Genomic DNA, 23,914 nt, shown 5'->3' with positions numbered 1-23,914 from the left:
TAATCTATTTGGTTTCACAAAATTTTTCAATTTTACTCCACTTTAACTCCACTTATTTTCAATTCAACTACACAATTATTACTTTTTCCTTTTTCTTTAATTTTTTTAATTATTCAATTCAATTTTTAATACTAAATTCTTTCAACTATTCATTACTTTTTCCACAATTCAACAACATAATCATCACTTTTTCTCAACTATTCATTATTTTTCATATTTTTTCTCATAATTTAACAACACAATCATTATAAACTAATTAAAACTCTATTTAACTCTAAAACCAAATACAACATCGACTTGATTTAGGAGTGTTGTTATTGAAATAAAAGTGCTGAACTACAATTGTTGAAAAATAATTGTCGATTTGATAATAAGTAAAAGGACAAAATTAACAATTTGGTCTCTGAAAGTCTTATCTCTCTAAAACTTGGTACCTTAAAGATTTTCCCTATACAATTTAGTCCCGCCATTTGAAGTTTTAGAACAAATTGATCCTTCTGTTCATGTTTTCAATAGGTCCTAATGTTAAATGCTGATGTGGCCCATTATCCGCTGATTTGGCACGTTAAGTGCCACATTGGTCATAAAGAGTCCAGAAAACAACGTCGTTTTTCAATTTTGTTAATTTTTTAAATTTTTTTAATTTTGAAATTGGAGTTCAAGGGTCGATCTGCCCCCACCTCCACTCTCTTTCTGCTATTATGAACCAGAAGAGAAAGGGGGGTAGAGGTAGAGCTATAAATAAGTAGGCACAGGTGGTTTTTCTTAAAATATTTCGGACCGATTTTTTAGAGCGAAAGGACAACCCAAAGACCAATTGATGGTATAAAAACCCGACCACTCATAGTTTCGGTTTTTCAGGGACCGAAAAATAAAAGAAAATATGTCTAAACTACTGTTAAATCTAAATTATGTTCTCCAAATCTGTAATTGTAGAGGACAGCAAAAAAGTATTTATCATATCGAAAATTATTATCTAATATACTTATACTAATTAATTGGTAGATATATACTTCAACTTATCTTGTAAAATTTTTATATTTATAATTAATTGTGTATATATTGAAATATATAATTATATTTATATGAATTTAGTAGTAATTTTTTTATTTAAAAGAATTTATTTATCATATTGAATATTATCTATGTAAAATATGATTATATTAATTAATTGAGTAGATATTTATATAGTAGTTTTTGTGTAAAAGAATTTATTTATCATACTGAGTATTATCTATGTAAAATATGCTTATATTAATTAATTGTGTAGATATTTAGGGTGTGTTTGATGGTTGGGTTAGGGATTGGATGAAATGGGATTTTAAATCCCATGGGATCACAAAATCCTAATTAAGTGTTTGGAGTATGTTTAGGTTTAGGATTAGGATTAGTATGTTGAAATAGATATTTTAAATTTAAAAAATAGAAAAACTCTTTTCTTGACCACAAAATAAAAACAAACTCTGGAAATTAAACTTAATCACAATAAGAATTAACCGGCCAAAGGAATTATTTAAAAAAAAAAACAGAATCGAAAAGATGAACAGAGGTAAGAGTAGGTGGCGGCGGCCCGGCGTTGCACACCACTACCTGGGCAAGGTCGTGGGCAACCCCAAAGGTCGCCGGTGACCTCGTCTTTGTAGTGGTGGCCGACATCGGGCCACTACCGCCCGGGATTTTCATGAAAATGCAAAGAAGAATGAGAGATGGGATCGGGGTTGTAGTGGCCTAATGCCGACCACCACTGCCCTAATCAAGGTCATCGGTGATCGGTCGGCGTCGAGCCACCACAACACCGATCTTGTCTCTCCCTCCTTTCTGCAATTTTATTAATTTTTGGGCAGTGGTGGCCCGACGTCGTCTACCATTGTCTCGGCGTAAGGTCGCCAACGGCCTCTGAGGCTGCCGGCGACCTGGCCCATGTGTTGGTGTCTAGCACTAGACCACTACTAATGCCCTCTCAGGTGAACCTCAATTCTAACCTCAAAATGGCATAATCCAAAAATTTAGAAACTAATCAAGGGCAATTTCGTCTTTTAAATAAATATCATAATCCTAATCTATCTTTATCCCACCCCTCAATGGGGTAATTCCCTTCATGTTTTATCCTACCTTATGCCAAACTCAATCCCAAACCTAGTGTGTCCCAAACATAATATAAGGATATTTAAGATCCAATCCTACCTCTTATCCTCACAATCAAACATGGCCTTATAAATTTACTTTGTTAATTTACGATTCTACTCCTATTTATTAGTTTGTAGTCAACTTTATAATATGTAATATGATGTATATATATATATGGAGTGGAACAGTGGATTTTCAATTTCATCCATTTCCATTCTATTGCTGAGTACCAAAGGGGACATAAACGAATGGGAAATCTGAGCTTGCCATTCCTGCTGTAAGAGCTTCTGAGCTCAATCTAGCAGGCCTTGAATACGTGAATGTACTCAAAATTTTTGGTTCTGGATTAATTTGAAAACGACCACGGAAGCGCCTTCAGTAATGACAGATCTATGCCCAAGTGACTAGGCAAGCTCGAGTCAAGACCAGTCTTAATACCCCAAAGCTCGGCACATACAGCGGCGGCAACGCTAATATTTTGAACAAAACCTCCAAGTCAACAGCCATTGGGATCTCTGATCAAGCCCTCGGAGCTTGCATTGCCTAGAGTGCCTCGAGCAGCCCCGTCCTTGTTTACCTTATAGCAGTATCAAATTTAGGCATGCGATTCCCAAACTATCTAACTTATAAATTAAAAATATATCGTGATCTCATTAAAAAAAAAAAAAAAGTTGTTTCTTAGATTGACGTCGGCATCCAGGTTTCCCACTTCCCGCATTCGGCCCACTAGCGATACAGCGAAAGATCATGGGCCGTGGCCCCATACGGTAAATGGGCTTTGAAGCAGGCCCAAAAGTCCCCAACTATTGAAAACCCTAGCGGCCGAAAGAGAGAGAGAGGAAAAAAATAAATTCCGCGTCCTAAGCGTATTCTACTCTCTCTCTCTCCGGTTTCGATCCTCTCTTATTTATAAAAATACGCCATTAACTCGCTAAAACCCTCACTCAAAACCCTGCTATCGTGTTTGCCGCTCTGTCCCTCCCTCCAGCCTCTCCTCCTCGCCCTCCCAAACCCTAGAGAAACCTTCGCCTGCTCTGCCATGGAGTTCTGGGGTGAGAACTCTGCCCTCTCTGACCACGTCGTTTTCGCCTCCGGGAATGCTATGCTAGATTATGCTTGGATGATAGGTGTTAGGCTATCAAGTGTCCGGTGCTGTTTCATTTGTTGCTGTTTGAGCTTCGATATGCCCATGTCTGCACACGATTACTGTCGTTTTATGAAGTGTTTTTGTATTCCTTTGTTTGTCCAGTCGCAGTTAGTAGCAGTAAACTGTGGTGTACATTTGTTTTGAGCTCGTCGCTAGTTTTGTTCTTGGATACGTCGTTTGAAGTTTGATCAATTCTGAATGGGTTTCACCTGTCGGTCTGTCTGCTGGCCTCTTCTTGTTACTTCCTCATCAGTTTTCCGAAGATGGAACAACAGGAATTGAAGCTTCTCAGTTGCTTCCATGGCTGGAGAGAAGCATGTCCTTAATTTTCTGTCTTTGGGAGGAGTTTTATATGTGCTCTGTTCGGTTGATATGTGTGGAGCCAACGTTTCTAGTTAATTTCATTACTCGGTAGAGTGTTAAACTAATTTGAATATGAACTTCGTTTTCTTTCTGTTTCGTTGCCGTGAACATACCACATCAGTGCATACGTATGTGGATGGCTCACTAATCACTTTTTCATATTTCAACGTGTCCTGTGTATTCATTGCATGATGATAGTGATGAAAGTTGGAGTGGTTCAGGGGGTGGATTCTAGTGGTCCCTTGTTTTCTAATAACTTCCTTGTGTTGAGAAATGATTCTTGCAAATTGCTTTAATCAAGGGAATGTTAATTAATTGGTTATTGCGTTTCCCCCAGGTGTTGAAGTAAAGGCTGGACAGCCCATTAAGGTTGAACCCGAAGATGATGAAATCATCCATATTTCGCAGGTTAGTACTGTTTGCAATTGATTAGTGTGGCTGCAGTTTAAAGCTTTATCAGAACCATAACAATTTTCTTTTCTCCAGGCTACCCTCGGTGAATCAAAGAAGAAGGGAGATGAATCTGTGCCTCTTTTTGTTAATTTCGACAATAAGAAGCTGGTATTGGGAACTCTGTCTGCCGATAAATTTCCTCAAATCTCTTTTGATTTGGTTTTCGAGAAGAAGTTTGAACTTTCACACAACTGGAGTGGTGGAAGTGTGTACTTCATGGGGTACAGGACAGCAATAGCGGAGGAATATCCTTTCAGAATATTTGACCTTTTGGTTCTTTTGACTTTGAATTTTAAGATTCTCATTTGTGATAATATCTTTATTAGCATGGGTCCTGAATAATCTGACCTTGGTTGACAATTTGAACTCATTCATTTTTTCTAGTCGATTGTGGGTGAAACTTCAGCGACATGCAAAATGTGCTAGCCTAAGTTAGTGCTTGGAATTTCTTTGATATGTCTATGAAACATCTGCTATCTTTTCCATATTTAATCTGTCTTTCCTTGACTTCTATGCGGTCTTCTCTTTGCACGAATGATTTTGATGGTGGGTCTTGGAATGCCTTCTTCTCAGTTTTCTCCCATTATGATTCTTTTTAAGGGCATTTTGCTCAATATCTGTTTTTACTGACTGGCAATGTATGATTTTTCCAGATATGGGAACTGATTCAGAAGAAGAGGATGATTTCCCGATGAGCCTCGAACGGAATGGTACTTATTTGGAATTGATTGTGTTTGTTCACTCCTTTTTTTTTTTATTTAAATCCAGCAATGAATAATTCATATGGTTTTAATATTTTGATTCAGGCAAGGTCGGTCCCGGACCTGTGGCAGCAAAGCCAGCCTTAGGTAATGCTAATGCTGCTAAGCCTAAGTCTGCAGAGAAGCCAAAGGCTGCAGAAGCAGCTAAGGGTAAGGGAAAGGAGAAGGATGGTGATAGTGATGAGGATGAGGACGAGTCAGCTGAGGATGACTCTGACGAGGAGGTAAATTCTACCCGAGTTCTTTTGAGACCTTTCAGAAACGAGTTCTTTTAATATTTTGGGTACAAGTATCAATCTTGCCATGGTTATATCTCGGGATGTTCTTAGACGTCATCTTAGAACTTGCACATAGGTTCCATATTAGTTGATATATAGATGACATATAGCATAATGAGTCTTAAAAAACAGTGGATGCCACTACCGTTTCTCATTTTGCTCTCTTGATAAAGTACTTGATTCTGTTCAATTTTAATTCCAGGGGAAGAAAGGATTGTTTTCCTTTTCTCCTTGGGTCCTGTGTTTGGTTTCAACTAGAACTAATGGAACTGTTAATTTGTTGTCTGGCATGATCATGGCTCCATGAAAATTGTGACTACTTAGCCTTTGCATTGGTAATTTACTTGTGTGTGTTACTTGTGTTACATTGTCTGTTTTTGCACCCGAACTGGAATTCTCATTAAATTACATGTCTTGGGGGCGCACAGTTTCATGTCTATGATTTGTTTAGTCTTATTTTTGTCATCTCCCTATATATCTCTTGCATTTTGCCCTAATGTCCTTTTTCCACTTCCCAAAGGAGGAAACCGATAGCGAGGCTGATTCTGATGATGATGAGGACAGTGACGAGGACGAGGAGGACGAGACTCCGAAGAAGGTACTTTCCTCACAGTGCTGCCAATTTATCTTCTAAGGGAAGGCTAATTTGAAGCGGGATTAATATTCTCATGCACTTGTTAAATGATACTGTGTCCATCAGGCTGAAGTGGGCAAGAAAAGATCCAACAAGTCTGCTTCCAAAACTCCTGATGCCAAGAAAGCAAAATTGGTTACTCCTCAAAAGACAGGTGAAACTTGCTAGTTCTGTGTGTCATTTCCTCGCTTAGAGCATCCCTACTGATCATTCTGCTTGTAGAATATCTCTATTTCTTTATGTTCCCTTTGCTGTTTCCTGGACCTCTTTTGTCGACTTTGCAATCAAAGATTGTGTGTACATTATTTGGAAATTTTGCCTAAATTGGAATGATATTGTTTTGCAGATGGAAAGAAGGGTGGCCATACAGCCACTCCTCATCCTGCCAAACAGAGCGGGAAGACTCCTGCCAGTAACAAGAAGCAGCAGCAAACTCCTAAGTCGGGTGGCTCAGTGACCTGCAATTCTTGCAGCAAGTATGTATTATTCCCCTCTCCGTGATACGTTTCTTTACCTATCTTCTTTGCCATGCAATAGCTCTTATTGTGGCCCTCTTGTTATGTGGTCTGAGCAGGACTTTCAATTCTGAGACTGGACTCCAGTCTCACTCCAAGGCAAAGCATGGTGCCAAGTAGAATGCTCGTACCTACTACATATTTTGATATGGTTTCAAGGCGGCATATTTTTGCGTGTGGTTACTTTTAGTAAAAACATTTCTTGGTGGGGTTGGACTCGTATTGGGAAAGGCTGTGCCTTGAAAATTTTGGTAGGTTTCTGATGAGGAGTCTTTGTAACAGAGTTGGACAAATTTATATCGACTTGAGCTTGGTCTCTAGTGTTTGGCATGTTCATCACATCCAGTTTCTTTCCGCTAGTTTTCCAAATATGAAATGAGAATGTTGTGCATGATTTTTAAGTTTAATCCGTTTCCATTGATTCATTGTCATGAAGCTTTTATTTCGACTGGGGTTTCTTCTGCGGGGTTTCTAGTCTTGGCAACTGGCCAGAGAATTAGGGTGTTGAGCATTTACATGTATTTTTGAGGCAGGCCTTTGCATATATTACTAATTATACGATGCTATCAGAAATTCAATTTTAAAAACTTGCGCTTTCGCATATTTACAGTGCAGGGTGAGTAAACTCGTTATAGAAACTTGAATCTAGATTCTCGTAGAAGTTTGAATTTATTTAGTAAATTGAAACTTGGGATTAAAATTTATTATCTTCCACCCCCCCCCTAGGAACCCCATTGCTGCTGCCACTTCTGATGACCTACGGCAGCTGCCACTTTTGCCTCGGTAACCGGGGCGCTTCGATACGATGTGGTGAGGCTCCAGTGGAAGCCATTGTGTTCCCGATCGAATCTCAAAGGCTTCGCTTTGATTTCGAGGCTCAGATGCTTCGCACTTAGATTTGAAATCCAAATTAGAGTGATTAGGGTTCACGTGTGGCAAGAAAGAAGAAAATTAGGCGACGATGGCGATGATTGCTAGGATGACAGTGACGACGGCTAAGAGGCAGTTATGGTGGTGGCTATGTTGGTGGTTGTGGTGGTGGCGACTAGGAGGTGCTACTATGGTCAAGGGAATCTGCACTGAAGATAAAGGATAAATTCAGAATTTAAGATTATCATTGGATGGTAATCCGCATACCTAAACCACTTGGGAGGCAATCCACGTTAAAACATTACCACTTTGGTCGTGTTGGAAATTATTAATGTCAATTATCGAAAATGTGTGAATTGAATTTGAATTTTTTTTTATTAGAGTGTTTTCAATGGGGGTTCAATTACCGGAAATGTGTGAATTTAATTTGATTTTTTCATTAGAACGTCTTCAATGGGGCCTCCTCGAGTGACCATGCCAATGTGGCAAGGAGAGGACTCCGCCCGCCCCCATTGGAGAAGGTCCCTGAAGAGGGCCCAGCGCTCTGTGCAGGGACGATGCCCTCTTGGGACCTAACGAATCAAGGGCCTACACCCGGAGGCTCTTTGGTGCTATTGCACTGCAACAATAGCTTTTATTTATTTACTGTAACAGCTCTTTGCTTCACATGGGCAGGCCATGTGGCGTTAAGGCCACGCGTGGCCCGCCCAAAAGCTTTCCTTCAGCTTAAAAAAAAAATTATAAGTGTCGGATCACAACGGGGACTTAAATTGGAACCGATCATTGGAGGAGCCAGTCCTTTTTTTTCCGGGGCCTCTTCAGATGATGTGGTGCTTACGCGACTCTTGATGGGACCTCAATGGGAACTCAAAGAGCCCACTATTGTAGATGCTCTTAGGAGAGGCTCGTACATATCCTGCAGTATCAATCATGGTAAAGAGTGGTCCTAGGTAATTAAAAATCAGCATTCCTACTAATCCCGATAGATTGCTGCATAACATCCCTAAGAAAAATACATAAACTAACTTATAATTTCTTATATTATCACTTATTTTGTTGTAAAATTGACATTTAGAAATTATAAAAAGAATGTTTAGTTTGTTGCGGGATGTATAACGGTCCTCAATTTTATCTCAACAAGGTTGTTACTCGCAAAATTGTATAAAATTATCTACTACTCGATTTAACTTTTGATTTTATGAATCCTTCACCAATTCAACTTTGAAACTCAATTTTGACTGCCTTGCATGGCATAAAAGCGATGGGCTTGACCTAAAAGTTTGCCTGATTTTAAAATCACTGCAAGCCCATTGGGCCTTAAGATGGGCCAAAGGCCTTGACCCCTTATTTATAGGCTTAGGGGAGGACCCATGGAGGTAATGGAATCAATGTGGGATAGCTAAAATTGATTATCCTCATGCCATGTGTTCGCCACGTGTCGACTTCTCACTGGTCCATTTGTCATCATATGATTGGACCAAGTGTCAACGCCCGATTTGTCCAAATTTCAATTTATGATTTGGCCACTTGTCATCATATGACTATGCCACATGTTGACACATGATCAGTCAACTTATTCAATCCATTAAGTTTAATAATCATAATCCAATCAATCGGAAAGTTTAATCTCATTAAACTTACGACATTTCCGTCCTGTGCTTAACCTCATCTAATCTTTGTTAGATGATGTCGCCTTCATCATCCCCCAATTCGGTTGTTGTGTGTGACCGTGTAGGTTTCCGATTACATTGGTAGTAATATTGAAATCTCCATTTCGACTTTACAAACAGTAAGCGGCATCTAACAATGCATCATTGTTATCCAAGCAATCGGAAAGCCAACTGTTTGACGAACTTATGGACTATGTTACCGTACAACAATGTACATTTCTCCACAAAGGACTTAAGTGAAATTACCTACGTGTTAAGTATCAGGATCAATAGAGATAGATCCAGGAGACTATTTGGCCTAAATTAAAGTGCATACATGGACAAAGTGCTTCGGCACTTTAGCAGACAGGATTCTAAGAAAATGGTCGCCGCCTATGATGCATGGCGTAAGCCTTTTGAAGGCTCAAAATCCTTATGCTCAGGAGGAAAGAGACTGCATTAGTAGGCTTTCATATACATCAGCTATTGGATCAATCATATATGTTATGCTATGCACTCGACTTGATGTCTCATATGCTTTGAGCAGTACGAGTCAGTACCAATTAGATCCAGGTGAGAGACATTGGATCGCAATAAAGAATATCCTTAAGTATTTACGATGGACTAAGGAGATGTTCTTGGTATATGGATGCGCATAAGAGCTCGTTGTAAGAGGTCACCAATGCTAGCTTCTAGTCTAATAAGGACGATAGTAAATCGCAATCAAGGTATGTGTTCTGCTTAAGGTGCTGTGAGTTGGAAGAATTTAAAGCAGGAGACAGTAATCGACTCTACCACAGAGGCCGAATATATCGCTGCCTCTAATGCCGTAAAAGAGGCCATTTGGATTGAGAAGTTTGTAACAGAACTTGTTGTGGTTCCTAGCATCGCATATCCAATTGATCTCTATTGTGACAATAATGGAACCATTGAGCAGGCTAAGGAACCCATGTTTCACCAACAATCCAAACATATACTTAGGCGCTTCCATCTCATCTGTAGGACTATCGACAGAGGAGACGTGGAGGTATACAAAATACCAAGGGATGAAAATATTTTTGACCCACATGCGGAACCTCTTGTATAGCGCAAACTTGAGGTTCACACTAGGTCTGAAGGCATAAGTGAGATGCCAAATTGACTCTAATTCAAGTGGGAGATTGTTGGGATTGATGTGTCCTCTAGAGACAATTTGTCATCAATTTTGTATTATGACATCATGAGGCATTTCTATTATTTTGTGTTTGCGCTTTCATTTTACACGATAACGTCCTTGGATAGTAGGTTCGATCGACATCAAGTATGATTTGATTGTGAGATCATATTAATGATGAACACTATTTCTAAACGTCCATAGTCGAAATATTATCGTTAACTAAGACAACGCTAATGCAACAAAGCCAGTGTTGTGGTGATTGATGACCAAATCTCACGGGTCATGAATGTAAAGACATCAAGTCACACCACACATGCATTAGGAGTAATACGTATTGGACTAATCCGCCATGAGATTGCTACATGGATCGTTACAAGATTATCCTTAGCAGTTCTCATAGTGACTATAGTGTAAAGGTCCTTTAACTTGAGGTCATCATTGATTCATACATGGTATGCCGTATACTTTGATACTGTTAAACGCCAACCGTAACAAGATAATTATAAAGACAGTAATTGGGTATGCTGCAAAACGTTGTGAGGAATGTGAGTGACCAAGATATGATTTATTCATCATTCGTAACGGGAGCAATATCTCATAGGGCCCTTGATGGGTGAAGTTTGAAAGTGTATACGCATACCCAAATGAATCAATATAGAGATATCGAGCTCATTTACCATGACAGACTTACCTGGAACAAAGAAAAGAGATTGAGCCACACAAAGGATGACAAAGACCATGCCTTGGGTTCGATCTAGATATAGAGGACAAAGGGACATTGCTGCACGGTAACATAGTCCATAGGCTCGTCAAACAGTTGACTTTCTGATTGCTTGGATAACAATGATGCATTGCTAAATGCTGTTCACTGCTTGAAATATTGAAATTGAGATTTCGATATTATTGTCAACGTAATCGGGAATCTACAGGGTCACACGCAATAACCGAATCGGCAGATAATGAAGGTCACTTCATCTGATAGAGATTAGACGAGATTAAGTACAAGACGGAAACGTCGGAAGTTTAATAAGATTAAACTTACTGATTGATTGGATTCTGATTATTAGATTTAATGGATCAAATAAGGGGGCGAATCAAGTAACAACATTTGGACCAATCATGTGATGACAAGTGGACCGATCATGTGTCAAAATGTGGCATAGTCATGCGATGACAAGTGGTCAAATCATAAGTTAACACTTGAACAAATCGGGGTGACGACACTTGGTCCAATCATATGATGACAAGTAGACCAATGAGAAATCGACACGTGGCAGATAGATGGCGTGAGAATAACCAATTTTAACTATCCTACATTGATTCCATAACCTCCATGGGTCCTCCCCTAAGCCAATAAATTGGGGTCAAGGGTCTTGGCTAAGGGCATCGATGTTCGGCTTCAAGAATTATCCGATTCGATTACGACAAGTTACAATATAATTACAACTTGCTCAAGAGCCTTATTCGGATCCATTAGTTTAATAATTTTATCTTATTTGAGCGCTTTCCTTCGACTATAGACCGCTAGGACCCATGAAGGTTATGAAATCAATGTGAGATTGCTAAAATTGATTATCCTCACGCCACGTGTCCGTCACGTGTCGACTTCTCATTGGTCCACTTGTCATCATATGATTGGACCAAGTGTCGTCGACCGATTTGTCCAAGTGTCAACTTATGATTTGACCACTTGTCATCGCATGACATGTCCAAATATTATTACCCAATTCGCCCTCTTATTCAATCCATTAAATCTAATAATCAAAATCCAATTAATCAAGAAGTTTAATCTCATTAAACTTCCGACATTTCCGTCTTGCGCTTAACCTCATCTAATCTCTATTAGATGAAGTCGCCTTCATCATCCGCCAATTCGATTGTTGTGTGTGACTTTGTAAGTTCTCAATTACATTGACAGTAATATCGAAATCTCCATTTCGATATCACAAGCAGTAAGTGGCATTTAACAATGCATCATTGTTATCCAAACAATTGGAAAGTCAATTGTTTGATGAACTTATGGACTATGTTACCGTGCAACAATGTCCCCATTTTCCTGTCCGCCTTACGAGGCCTCATCACTTTTCGATCTTTTTCCTTTTCCCCACTATAAACATGTCAATGTTTTCATAATCTTATGATGATATCGATGATTCGAACCTCCGAATTGTTGTCAAGCTAATTTAAATCCACCGGGCAAAGGCATAGGCACCTAGTAGTTCCCATACCTTTCAGGAACTGCGGAGACTCTACAGAGCTTTTCAGGAAATGCAGCGCAGAATCTGCAGAGCTTTCCAAAAAATGCCTACAATCCACCCCTAAGATCAATCCATGTTTTCTTCTTCCACCCTTAATATCCACGAACAGTCATATCACACGAACGATATTAAGGTTCAATATATCACTAAGGGTACACTAAGGCCATTTAGGTCTATCATATTCAACCAACATTGTTACGTTCTCGGCAGTAGTCACGTGAAAATCCAGACGGGCTAAGGCCAAATATTTCAACATCATGCGGTACTATGAACCAAATTCGATGATTAAAAAGGCTGCCAAATGCAAGAGAATGTAGGATGTCCAAGAGGACCATGAAGAGGTCAGGCCTGAGGAATCGTTGCACGCATAAGTTGAGGTTTCTTCATCTAGTGGCATCACCAACCACTTGCAAATGCAGAATAGCGAAGCAGTACTTAAGATCAGTGGCATTGTTGGAGCAAAGCAGGGATACCAGAGCTTGCAGCACCAGGCACACAATAAAAGGGAGTAGATAGAAGACAAAACCATCAAAGTCAGCAGAAGCTTTTCTTTTCGATCAGCAATTGACATCCATGTGCGCTCACGAGTCCCCAACTGTAAGCTCAAGCACTATTTTGCTTGTGTTTAATAGAAAAGACATGTCACACAAGTTCAATTGCACGCACTAAAAAATTTCACTGAGAAGCTTATCATGGAAAAGGGGAGTACATGTATAGATCATAAACGATTAATTCATCACAATGTGCAGGTCACATGATTTTCTTTTTTTTGGATAAGTAGGTCACAATGATTTTCAACCAGTAACCATAATTAACTCCCAACTCTTAAGATCTAATACATCGGAGTATGCCATGGTTACTCACCAAATAGAGCAAGATTGTCTATACTGGACACTGAAAATGAAGAAATTTAAGTTGCAATATTGTTTGTTGGATTCACCCTATTACCCAACTGGTTAACAGAATAGCTATTTGCAGTATGCATGAGAACAAAAGAAAAAATGCCCCCATAAAAGTTGGAAAACATTTATGGATTTTTTAAACTAAGCCAATCCAATGCTAAGATGCAGTTTAGATGGAAGCCAAATATGATTATGGAGCCGCTTCAAGTTTTTGGTGCAAATTTTCCTCTATTTGTAAAGGGGAAGAAAACACTTCAAATCAACAAAGAACATTGAACCTGCACTACACCTGCAAAGAGGAAAATGCGTAGTAAGACTAGCTAAAACGAACTCTCTCGAATTATTGCCGATATGCTGTGAGGTGAGAAAAGAATTACTTACGAACGAGGCACTTCACTAATGAATTAGTAACCATATACCCCGTCCCGTGGACGCTGCTGCTGCTGGCCTTCATAAGCACAATGATCTCCTACACGCTCATAACCTTTATCATCTTCCATGTTATCCTTATTGAGGCTTTCGGAGTAGACTCTGTTGGCATTATTCCGCTGTGCCCTTTCTCTGTTCCACTGCTCAATGCTGGCGCGCCTCTCCTCACTGCCTTCACTAACTGGACTGCGATCCCTTCTTCTTGCTGGGCTCCTACTTCACCCTCTCTGACGATCAGGACTAGTGCTCCTGTACCTTCTCTCCTACTATCATAATTGTCATCATCGTCATACCTCCAACCATGATCTTCATGGCTACGGTGCCTAATAGGACTTCGGCTTCGGCTCCTACTCCGACTACGTCTTCCCCAATATCTCCCAAACAATTGACGCCTCAACTCCCTATCAATGATCAGATATACACAGCCAGATGAGGATAACACACAATGCGTAGTCCAGCGAGCCGATCAAGGCAACTAAAAGCTAACCTGCTGATTCTTTTCAGATGCATAAAATTGCAGTAGCCGCCACGGTTGCAGTTGTTTTCTTCATACTGCCTGCAAGTGGTTTCCCGGAAATCTGTCACTGGAGAAAATTCCACTATTATGGAATGCCCTGCAGTACAGCATAGAAACGTAAAACGAGTAACATATTGGAACCAGAAGAAAAGAGTTCAAAAGTTTCAAAGATTTCATTATTCTGATCAGCATAATATCTTCCAGACAGGCCCCGAAGTGCATTGGCAGCTTGTTCTTCCTCTCGGAATTGTACGTTAAGATAACCACCTACACAGATGAAAAGCACAAGCTCCGACATCGAGGTTAAGCCGTGAATGCAGGTGAAATTACAAAGAGTAAGCCAAAATTCTATGTACCATATGGTCAGCAAGGTTATCGCAGACGTTAAGGCTTTCGATGTCACCATACTTGCTCAGCTCCTAGAAGAGATCCTCATAAAAATCCTACATTTCCGCAAAACATGTATTAGAAGCAGTATTCAGTCAAAAATTGGCACAAACGCAAATAATCAGCGCAAACTACGCGGAAGAGGACGATCGAATAACGAGCAACGGGAGAATCTGAAGCAGCACAATCTAGTCCACCCACGAGAGAGGAGGGATGGGAGTCAAATGGGTGGGTGGTCACCTCGAAATTGCTCCTGGATTTTGCAGGGGGTCAATGGGCTGGCCATTGGCGTCGATGCCGGGGGTGATCATGTCGGGGCGCTGGTACATGTTGGAGAGGAGGAGGGTGGGGCCGATACTGGGCCTGGTGTGGAGGCGGGAGCATCGATCGCCGTGCCTGCACTCGCCGATCTTGAAGTAGAAGGGGCAGTTCACTCGATCCTTCTCCGTGCCGAAGATGGAAGCGAGGTGCTCCGCCGTTGCCGCCTTCATCCGGTCCGAGTTCCGATGGATCGAGCCCTCTTCTTCCTTCCCCTCGTCTCGGTCTGTGTCCGCTGTGTTCACCTCTTTCGCGAGCGAGCAGGTAAAAAGCTAGGGTGGTGCACAATCTTTTACTTTGTTGCATAACTCTTTTTTTTTTTTGAAAAAGATTTAAAGTTTGGTAAATTGCACCTTGTATTTTTATTAAAGAATGTACTCCATTAGACATAGTGAATTACGGTATTAATTTTTTTTTATTTTCAATTCTCAATCTTTTAACTTTTTAATCATTTTGATTCTAAATTTTTTTCTTTTATCATTTATATTCTAAACTTTTCATTTTGTTTCATTTTAATTCTATAAAGAAAATCAAAAGGGAATGAGGGGTTGGGACCGTCAATTGGCGACCCCGACCTCTCCACCGAGGTCGCCGGCATCCATCAGTCAGAGGTCCTCGGTCGGTTCGAGGTTGGAGCCATCAATCGGCGACCTCGAACCCTCCACCGAGGTCGCCGGCGTCCTCTGTGGGTGTCGGCGACCTCAGTGGAGGGTTGGGGTCGCTGATTGACGACCCTAACCCCGAATCGACCGAGAACCTCCGACTCGGAGTCTCAATTGATTCGGGGTTGGGGCTGCCAATCGGCGACCCCGGTGGAAGTGGAAGTTGCTGACGTCCTCCGTAGGTACTGGTGACCTTAGTGGAGGGGTCGAGATCGCCAATCTTTCGATTTTCTTTGTAGGACTGAAATGAAACAAAATGAAAAGTTGAAAGAATAAAAAAAAAGATTTAGACCCAAAATGATTAAAAGGCTAAAGATCAAGAGGGCTAATTATCTCTAACAAAAACACATGATGCAATTTGTCCCGACCTCAAATTACGAGGGGATTTTTGTACTTTTCCTTTTTTTTATAACAATTAGAGTGTGTTTGATTTTAGAGTTGAATTTTGATTTTAATTGGTTTGTAATGATTATATTATTGAATTATGATAAAAGTGTGAAAAAGTAATGAATAGTTGAGAGAATTTAGTATTAAAATTTGAATTGAATGATTAAAAAATTGAAGAAAAAATGAAAAAATAATAATTGTATTGTTGAATTGAAGATAAGTGAAGTTAAATGAAGTAGAGTTAAAAAATTATTGTGTTGCCAAACAGGCCTTTATGCAACAATGTACGCTTATATTTGATAATTAACAAGTTTTGAATTTAATACTCATCGTGTAATTATTTATATTCTTTTATTAATTTTTAAAATTTATATTTTTTTGTATTAAATTGATGAATTTTTTTATAATCGAAAAAAATTTGTCTAGAGTAAATTGGATGGACCCTCTCACCTGCCTTGAATCAAGTTCAATTTACACCAAAAAGACTAGATGGATGTGACCTCTCAAATTTGTATAGTTTTATCTGTCGACCACGGCCGTGTTTTAGAAAATAATGAAAGAAATGTTTATTGATCAAGATATGAGTGGATGATCCTACGTCGTCACGTAATATGAGAAAACACTAATTAAATTACATAAAATAGAGAAATTAGTGCTAATCATTCGAATAATTATCATAGTTATTTTTCATTAAACAATTCTTATTGATTCTATCTCGCTATATCAATATGAGATAGGATCATTCAAAATTTTCTCCTAGTGGTCTGATTATTTACAATGACCTGGATTGATTGGTTTCCTCCAGATACCTTCCTCGGATAGTTAGGGTCAACTTACCATATTCAAGCGCATCAAACCAATTCCCTTCCTATTTTGTTTAATTATAGGAGTTTGCGATATGACAACTATCATGATATATATCAATCGTTTATGCCGAACAAAATTTAAAAATCACGGATGGACGCGAATCTTGTGTCTCCTTTCCCCGTTCCCATCATATGTCCATTTTATCAGGAATTGACACGTGTCCTATTAAAAGATAAATGACTAATTATTTTTTTCGGTAAATAGATAAATGACTTATCTAAGTCCAAAACATTTGGCAACACAATAATTTTTTGACTAAGTCCAAAACTTTTCAAAATGTTACAATTAATTACTTTCCGTTAACCAACTTCTGACATGACGTGACATTCGACGTGTCAAAATAATACTGTAAAATTTTAATTAATATAAATAAAATAAAAATCAAATTAAAAATACTCTCTATGCCCTTTCTCTCGCAGAGGAGCAAACGAAAATGCAAGCAGACCAATCTAATTCAGCAAACACAACCCAATTTAAGCAAATACAAACCCATTTAATCTAAATGCAAATGCAAGCAAAAGCAAAATTAGACTGAAGCAAAAGCAAACAGAACTCGTCGAACCCAATCTTCGTCAAAACAGATCGGAGAGAACAGCGACAAGAGCATAAGCAAGTTGTTTAGAACCCTTCGGAGCACCACCCTCAATCTTCGTCTTCCCCAGCCCTATCTCGAAAGAAGGACTTGCACTGGTTATACTTGTCACCGACCTTGTCGGTGGAGATGGAGCTGCTGGAGAGGTGGACGGCCAACTTGCCCTTTTGCTCGGTAGAGCGGCGGAGCTGATGATGCAGATGAACCCGTAGAGACCGAAGGCAAGGAGCGACGCAATGAGAAGAGCGCAAGAAGATAGAAAGGGCAGACGAGAGAGAACAGAAAAGAAAGATGTTTCTATTATTTTAATAATTTAATTTTAATTAAAATTTTGAAAATATATAATATATTATGGTATTCTTTCTCCAACATTGGATGCCAAATTACAGGTGGGATACCATGTCATAAAATGCTGGCAGTGTTGGTTGGTAGTTGACGGAATATAATTGATTGTAATATTTTACAACATTTTACACTCAATTGTTAAAAATATAAAAGTTCTGCACCAAAGTGCGACATCCCTAAAAAAGTTTTGTACCACCCAAGCTCTTTATTCCTTGGCGTGCTCTCTTGAATCGAGTAGTAGCTTCTAGGACAGAAGGATTTTATTCGGTGCTCCACAGGCTAGGGCTGTTGTGGTGCGTCCGACCAGCGTGATTACGTCCGGTTCATCGATTTTCAACTTTTATATAATTAAATAAACTATGTCGGATTTGTAAGAGAGAGAAGCTGGTTTGCCCGAGAGGTTAAGGGGGAAGACTTAAGATCTTCTGCACATAAGTGCGCGTGGGTTCGAACCCCACAGCCAGCACTTTTTGTTTTCTTCTTCTTAATCTTTATCAACTATTATTTTTGTCTATTTATAAACAATATAACCTTTTTTTTGTGAACTAAAAAATGTAACTTATTGTTTCTGATCTTTGTAGTGATAAAAATAATAATATTTGAAATATGAAATTTTATTCCGATCATTAACTATAATATATTATAGATATAGATTATAGTCGATTTTTTGGTGTGATTAATTCTACTTTTAATTTAACCCTTGTTTTTTTTTTTCCTTTGGCCTTCTAAATTTTATTTTCTTTTGAAATTTACCTTTTTAAAGAGAATTAAAATTAAAAAAGTAATACCAACATGGATTAGTTTAAGCGATTCAACGCTTGTTCCGCTGAAGTAAGGTATCGGATTCGAGTATTTATGAATGTAGAAATTCACGCCGAGAGAGGTTTAACCCTTAAGACTTCAAGAATCACGCTTTCGGATACCAGGATTCACACCGAAAAAAAAGTATTGAAAATTCTACTTTAATTTAACCCTTGTTTTTTTTTTCCTTTGGCCTTCTAAATTTTATTTTCTTTTGAAATTTACCTTTTTAAAGAGAATTAAAATTAAAAAAGTAATACCAACATGGATTAGTTTAAGCGATTCAACGCTTGTTCCGCTGAAGTAAGGTATCGGATTCGAGTATTTATGAATGTAGAAATTCACGCCGAGAGAGGTTTAACCCTTAAGACTTCAAGAATCACGCTTTCGGATACCAGGATTCACACCGAAAAAAAAGTATTGAAAATTCTACTTTAATTTAACCCTTGTTTTTTTTTTCCTTTGGCCTTCTAAATTTTATTTTCTTTTGAAATTTACCTATTTAAAGAGAATTAAAATTAAAAAAGTAATACTAACATGGATTAATTTAAACGATTCGACGCTTGTTCAACTAAAATAAGGTCTCGAATTCGAGTATTTATGAATGTAGAAATTCACACTGAAAGAGGTTTAACTCTTAATGAGTTGACTTCAAGAATCATGCTTTCGGATACCAGGATTTACAACGAAAAAAAAAAGTATTGAAAATTTTAGGAGCATAAACGGGCAGTGTTTTATCAGGCGCGTATCACTGGTGATGCTCTAGTCCACTTAAATCATATTTACATGGCCTATAACAAAAGACGAAACATCTCGTCAATCAAAACAATCCTCTGAAACACGAAGAGCTGCTAGATGCATGCTCCGGCACAGACTGATTTTATCGATAAAAATCTGTTAGACATTGATGCTATCATTAAGCACATTGATCAAAATTCATTTAAAGGGTGTATTTTAATTTAGAAATTTTTTTTACTCAACCCAACTCAACTTACTTTCAATTCAATAACATAATTATTATTTTTTCTCTTTTTTACTTTTTTTAATCATTCAATTCAATTTTTAATACTGAACATCACTTTTTTCACAATTCAATAACACAATCATTACTTTATCTTAACTTTCATTACTTTTTCATATTGTTTCTCATAATTTAACAACACAATCATTACAAATCAATTAAAACTAAAACTCAACTCAACTCTAATACCAAACACATTCGAAATGTCATTGGGTACGACAATATTGTGTCTTAGACGTTCAGGTTAGTCTTGGAAACCATACATCCCAATGAGGAGGACAAATGGTTTTATGGTGTCTTAAACTGATCAGGTGCATTCTACGGATACACAAGGTCTCGTGCAGTTTATGATCCCCGTATGTTGCGGTTTCCTGCAGCTGCTGCAGTCCCCTTTTAAGTGGTCTGCTACTTCTGTTGTCCACGGAAAAGCATGTCACCGATAACGAATGTCAGCAGCAACTGCGGGAAGTACCAATTGCAAAGGAGCTCCTTCCATCTCCTGGGAACCTAAGGGAAAGAAAATAAAAACAGGTCATTTAAAGAAACATCATATACAGATCACGACTACAATCATCCATGGTAAGAATCGAGTCAGAGAATCACCTGCTCTGTATCACCGACGGCGGCTAAGAGGTGGTCCTTTGTGTGCTTGACATTTCCTATACTCCACACAGCTTCAATCTTGAGTTTTGAATTCCTACCCGCGAAACCTAGAATAGTATCCAAGCAAAGCAGTACGCAGGATTCTCCTCACTCTCTCTGATAATCGTTCACAATTGCCTTGGTCTGATCAAGATGAGCAATATCCCATTTCCTATCAATCGACAGGGAATTTGAATTGACATCATTCACTTTAGTATATGGGACACTCAGAATCCCTATTCTGTCATTCTGAAGCCTGAGGCCATTTTGTACGAAAACAAGGTCCTCCATTATCTCTGCAGCAAGTGGAACATTGCCTGTTTCCCAGATATCGAGAGACACACCAATACTTGAATTCTGACTCAGAACTCTAATGGCTACTGTCTGCAAGTGAGGTGTCTCAAACCCGAAGTTCTCCCACCAAGCAACTGGGTCCATCTTGTCCCTGCAGTCTATTGCATCTTCTTCCCCAAACGAGCCTTCGAACCGCCAGTAGAAACTGAGCTCCTCTCTCAGAACCCGTCTTGCTGTACTCTCACTCTCGTATTTCTCAAGCATTGCCTTCCAACCCCTCATTACGATTCTGTCCTTGTTCTGGCCTCTCCCAAAGAACCTTGGGTTAAGAATATATCCCGCAGCATGGAGTGGAGAGAAAAGCTCATCCCATCTTCTATCTATTAATGCTTCCAGTTGACTCAACATAATACCGTTGATTCCTGCAGTACTCCTTACAAATTCTAGTGCTCGAACACGAAAATCGTGAACATCCCCTAGAGTTGATTTTTCTACATTGAAAGTGGAAAGTAAAGTTAGAAAGGGCTCAAATAGCTGCATGAGAGATTGAGCTCTGGTCCAAAATTCATCCCCGAGGATAGCAGCTTCCATACTTAGAATATCCTGGGTCATGGTTGTTTTCCACATCTTCCATTCTTCACTAAGAACTGCCTCCTGAAGAGCTTGCTTTAGCTCAAAAATCCTCTGCAGGCTTCGATAAGAGGCCATGAAACCAATGGGAAGTGACTCATGATTGTTCTCTTCTAGGTTGTGTTGGGTAAGCATGCATGAAGAATGCCGCTGATAAGCAATTAAACACTGCTCGATCTCCTTGGAGTACAGAAAGATCTGTTTTAGACAGTCAAGCTCCGCTATTTCCTCCATCAAAATGTGAATGGAACTCGAAGTACAAGGAGACCAAAATATATGGGGAAACCTCACCAACTGAAGGGGTTCCACGAATTTACTCTCTCGGCTGAGATTTGAGATTATCTGGACCACATTTGCAGGCCCCACTTCAACAATCACATTGCCCAGGATGCCTGCAAGCTCATTCTGCATATCATCCCCACAGTTTATCCCATCATTCATATCAAGCGATTTCATGAATGCCAGTCCTCTGGGACCCCCAACGAATATTTTAACATGTAAGCAGCCTGTCGTCCCATCTGGTCGGCCCACACATGATATTGAGCAGCCTGTGTGGGGCCAAGACTCTCTAATGAGAGCCACGGACTTCTCGATTCTTTCCTTCTGTTTGCTCAGCAAAGAACCTGAGAGCATATCCATTGAAGGGAGCTCATAAGTGGGGCCAAAAGTTGCCATGGCCTTCGTCATTTCCTGAAAGTAGGGTGAATTGATAGCATTCACATTCAACCCCTCAGCATAGAAGAATCTCGCCACGAGATCGTCCACGGCTTCTTTACCTCCTCCCTTCTGAACAGAAACATGTCCATTCTGCAAGTTCTTACCACGCATGGAAGGATTCTCGCACCCAGAATAACCTCTCTTCTTCTTCTTCCGAGACAGCCGCTCCTCCTCCAGGACTTGAAACGCTTCCCTCAGAGACCGGTCGATTGCAGGGCAGCTCTTGACACCGACACCGGCAAAGCCGAGAAGGTGGGCCCTCACGCGCGAATAGGAGCCATTGTATCGCAAGTTACAGTGATTGCATTTCCAGCGCTTGGTGCCGCTTCCTCTATCGAAGCCACCGAACACACTCACATGCTTCCACCCCCACTTATCCGATTCTGATGGCATCGCACTTTCGAGGTCAACAGCTACACATTACACGCAAACGAAAATGATCAAGTCCAGTGTCAAATCCACCGACAACATAGTCACATTCTACACCAACACACGATCAAATATACTAAATATCAAGATCAAACAACAAAAGGTTCACGATATGCATATCTACGCTCGGGTTTCTTCTTCATTGGGATAAATTCTGCTGTACGGCTTAGAATTTCATGAATTTCACAGGTGAGATATGATTAAGCTTCATCAATGCACGGTGTCGGACAAATATTTATCCGACCCAACAGATAATTAACGTTAGCCAGTGCTAAATCAATAATGCAGACAAATCATCAAAACAAAATCAAGCAAAAACGGAGCTCGTCATAGATGATCCCAAATCGATCAAGAGCACAATAAGCATCAAATTTGCAGGGATCTTGCAGAGATTTTCCCGCTCGATTGGAGATTGAACGAAAGACTGATCATTATATGTCTTTACCTGAGAGGTGGGAAGAAGGGAAGGGGCCGCCGTCGTGTCGGGAGCCGAAACCCGGCGTTTCGTTTGAGGGTTTCTTTATCGAAGATATGGCAGAAGAAAGAAACTCCGGAGGGCAATCCGTTTCTTTCTGGGGCTTCCCGTTTTCCAGATTTACTCGTTTCTGTCGGACATGTAGGGACGTTTGGCTGCGGGCATAAGGTGTTCCGTCCAGGGGCATGAAGAGAACTGTAGCAAATAGGGAAATTCATATGGCCTGATTGGCCCATTGGTGGATCCCATCACTTTTTGAGATATTTTATTAAAATTAAATGAAAAAACTAACAAAATGCTTAATGAAAGATTTTAAAACTAACTACCACTCGAAAGATTTGTCTAACAATATAATCCTCCATAACATTTTGGTCGCATCGTCAAATTTCCATAACTATCGCTACAAAAAAAATGATATGGACGCTTATATGACATCTAGTAGACTAACGACCCCATTAACGTTGATCTTCTGCACGAACAACATCGTTTTTGTCCTCCCTTTAATCCGAAAACGACATCGTCACTCCTTAAAAAAAAAAAACGTTCTCTGATCCTTTAACTTTCCCCACCGAAAATGACACCGTCACTCCTCTCCTCTCCCCCCACCGAACGATGCCGTCACTCCTCTCCCCTCTCCTATCAAACGACGTCATCACCATCATCGTCACTGACCTGCACGCTTCGATGAGAACTGATATCCCACCATTTGTAGAGAATTCCCCATGTGCTTTCTTTCTCTACCATGATCGATTCCACTGCACTCGCGGCTTTCTCCTTGAGCGGAATTGAAGCAGTCTCGAGTACTCTAAGCAGAAGGACCAATCCTCCTCCTTCAAGGACATGCTACCTCGTCTCGTCGTTTACCGAGGCCAGAAATGAGATCGTTGCAACGGCTTGTTCAGAGATTGAAGGACAGTGATGGAGATCGAGAAGTTGGATGAGGTACGCAATGTTGCCTTCTCTCGCTTCTAAACTAACTGATTTCTCATTGTTCGAGAGAAGCTAGAGCAAAGGCTCAAGAGCATTCTTCTTAAATTCGATCCATCCAATCTGGAGGCGAGTGAAAATGTATATGATGAAGAGTTGGACGTCTATTTTGTTTGAGTCGAGGCGGGGGTGGGACAGAACAATAGCAATTGATTGGCAATGGAGGACACCGGATCTGAGGAGCAAATGCACGTCGTGGAGGTGGTTGGATAGAGAAGAGGAGACCATGTCGAGGTCACTCTGCATGCGGAGCTTCCTACCATTGAAGGAAGGATCCGCACACTGGTTAAGGAGTGACTTG

General features: G+C 39.8%; 2 protein-coding genes, 1 non-coding gene and 1 pseudogene across 3 annotated transcripts; 2 read left to right on the top strand and 2 right to left on the bottom strand.

Annotated features, from left to right (window-relative positions):
- The first annotated feature begins 2,997 nt into the window (after positions 1–2,997).
- On the top strand, positions 2,998–6,685 carry LOC116201528 (histone deacetylase HDT1-like). Its single transcript, XM_031532790.1, has 10 exons — positions 2,998–3,179; positions 3,975–4,045; positions 4,124–4,335; positions 4,623–4,636; positions 4,744–4,800; positions 4,897–5,075; positions 5,650–5,727; positions 5,830–5,917; positions 6,110–6,239; positions 6,338–6,685. The coding sequence occupies exons 1-10, from the start codon at positions 3,167–3,169 to the stop codon at positions 6,396–6,398; spliced, it is 903 nt and encodes a 300-aa protein (XP_031388650.1). The 5' UTR covers positions 2,998–3,166; the 3' UTR covers positions 6,399–6,685.
- A 6,213-nt stretch (positions 6,686–12,898) lies between these two features.
- Positions 12,899–14,211, bottom strand: LOC116201579 (annotated as a pseudogene).
- A 3,789-nt stretch (positions 14,212–18,000) lies between these two features.
- Positions 18,001–18,083, top strand: TRNAL-UAA. Its single transcript has one exon. It is a non-coding gene; the product is annotated as a tRNA-Leu (tRNA).
- Positions 18,084–19,528: 1,445 nt separating this feature from the next.
- On the bottom strand, positions 19,529–22,768 carry LOC116201475. Its single transcript, XM_031532722.1, has 3 exons — positions 22,597–22,768; positions 20,043–22,135; positions 19,529–19,946 (listed from the first exon to the last, which is right to left on the bottom strand). Exon 2 carries the CDS (start codon positions 22,113–22,115, stop codon positions 20,190–20,192), a length of 1,926 nt encoding a protein of 641 aa, XP_031388582.1. The 5' UTR covers positions 22,116–22,135; positions 22,597–22,768; the 3' UTR covers positions 19,529–19,946; positions 20,043–20,189.
- Between the last annotated feature and the right edge of the window lie 1,146 nt (positions 22,769–23,914).

This window comes from Punica granatum, chromosome 3 (genome assembly GCF_007655135.1).
Source record: "Punica granatum isolate Tunisia-2019 chromosome 3, ASM765513v2, whole genome shotgun sequence".
Taxonomy (NCBI): Eukaryota; Viridiplantae; Streptophyta; class Magnoliopsida; order Myrtales; family Lythraceae; genus Punica; species Punica granatum.
This window is presented reverse-complemented; position numbering and strand designations above follow the sequence as displayed.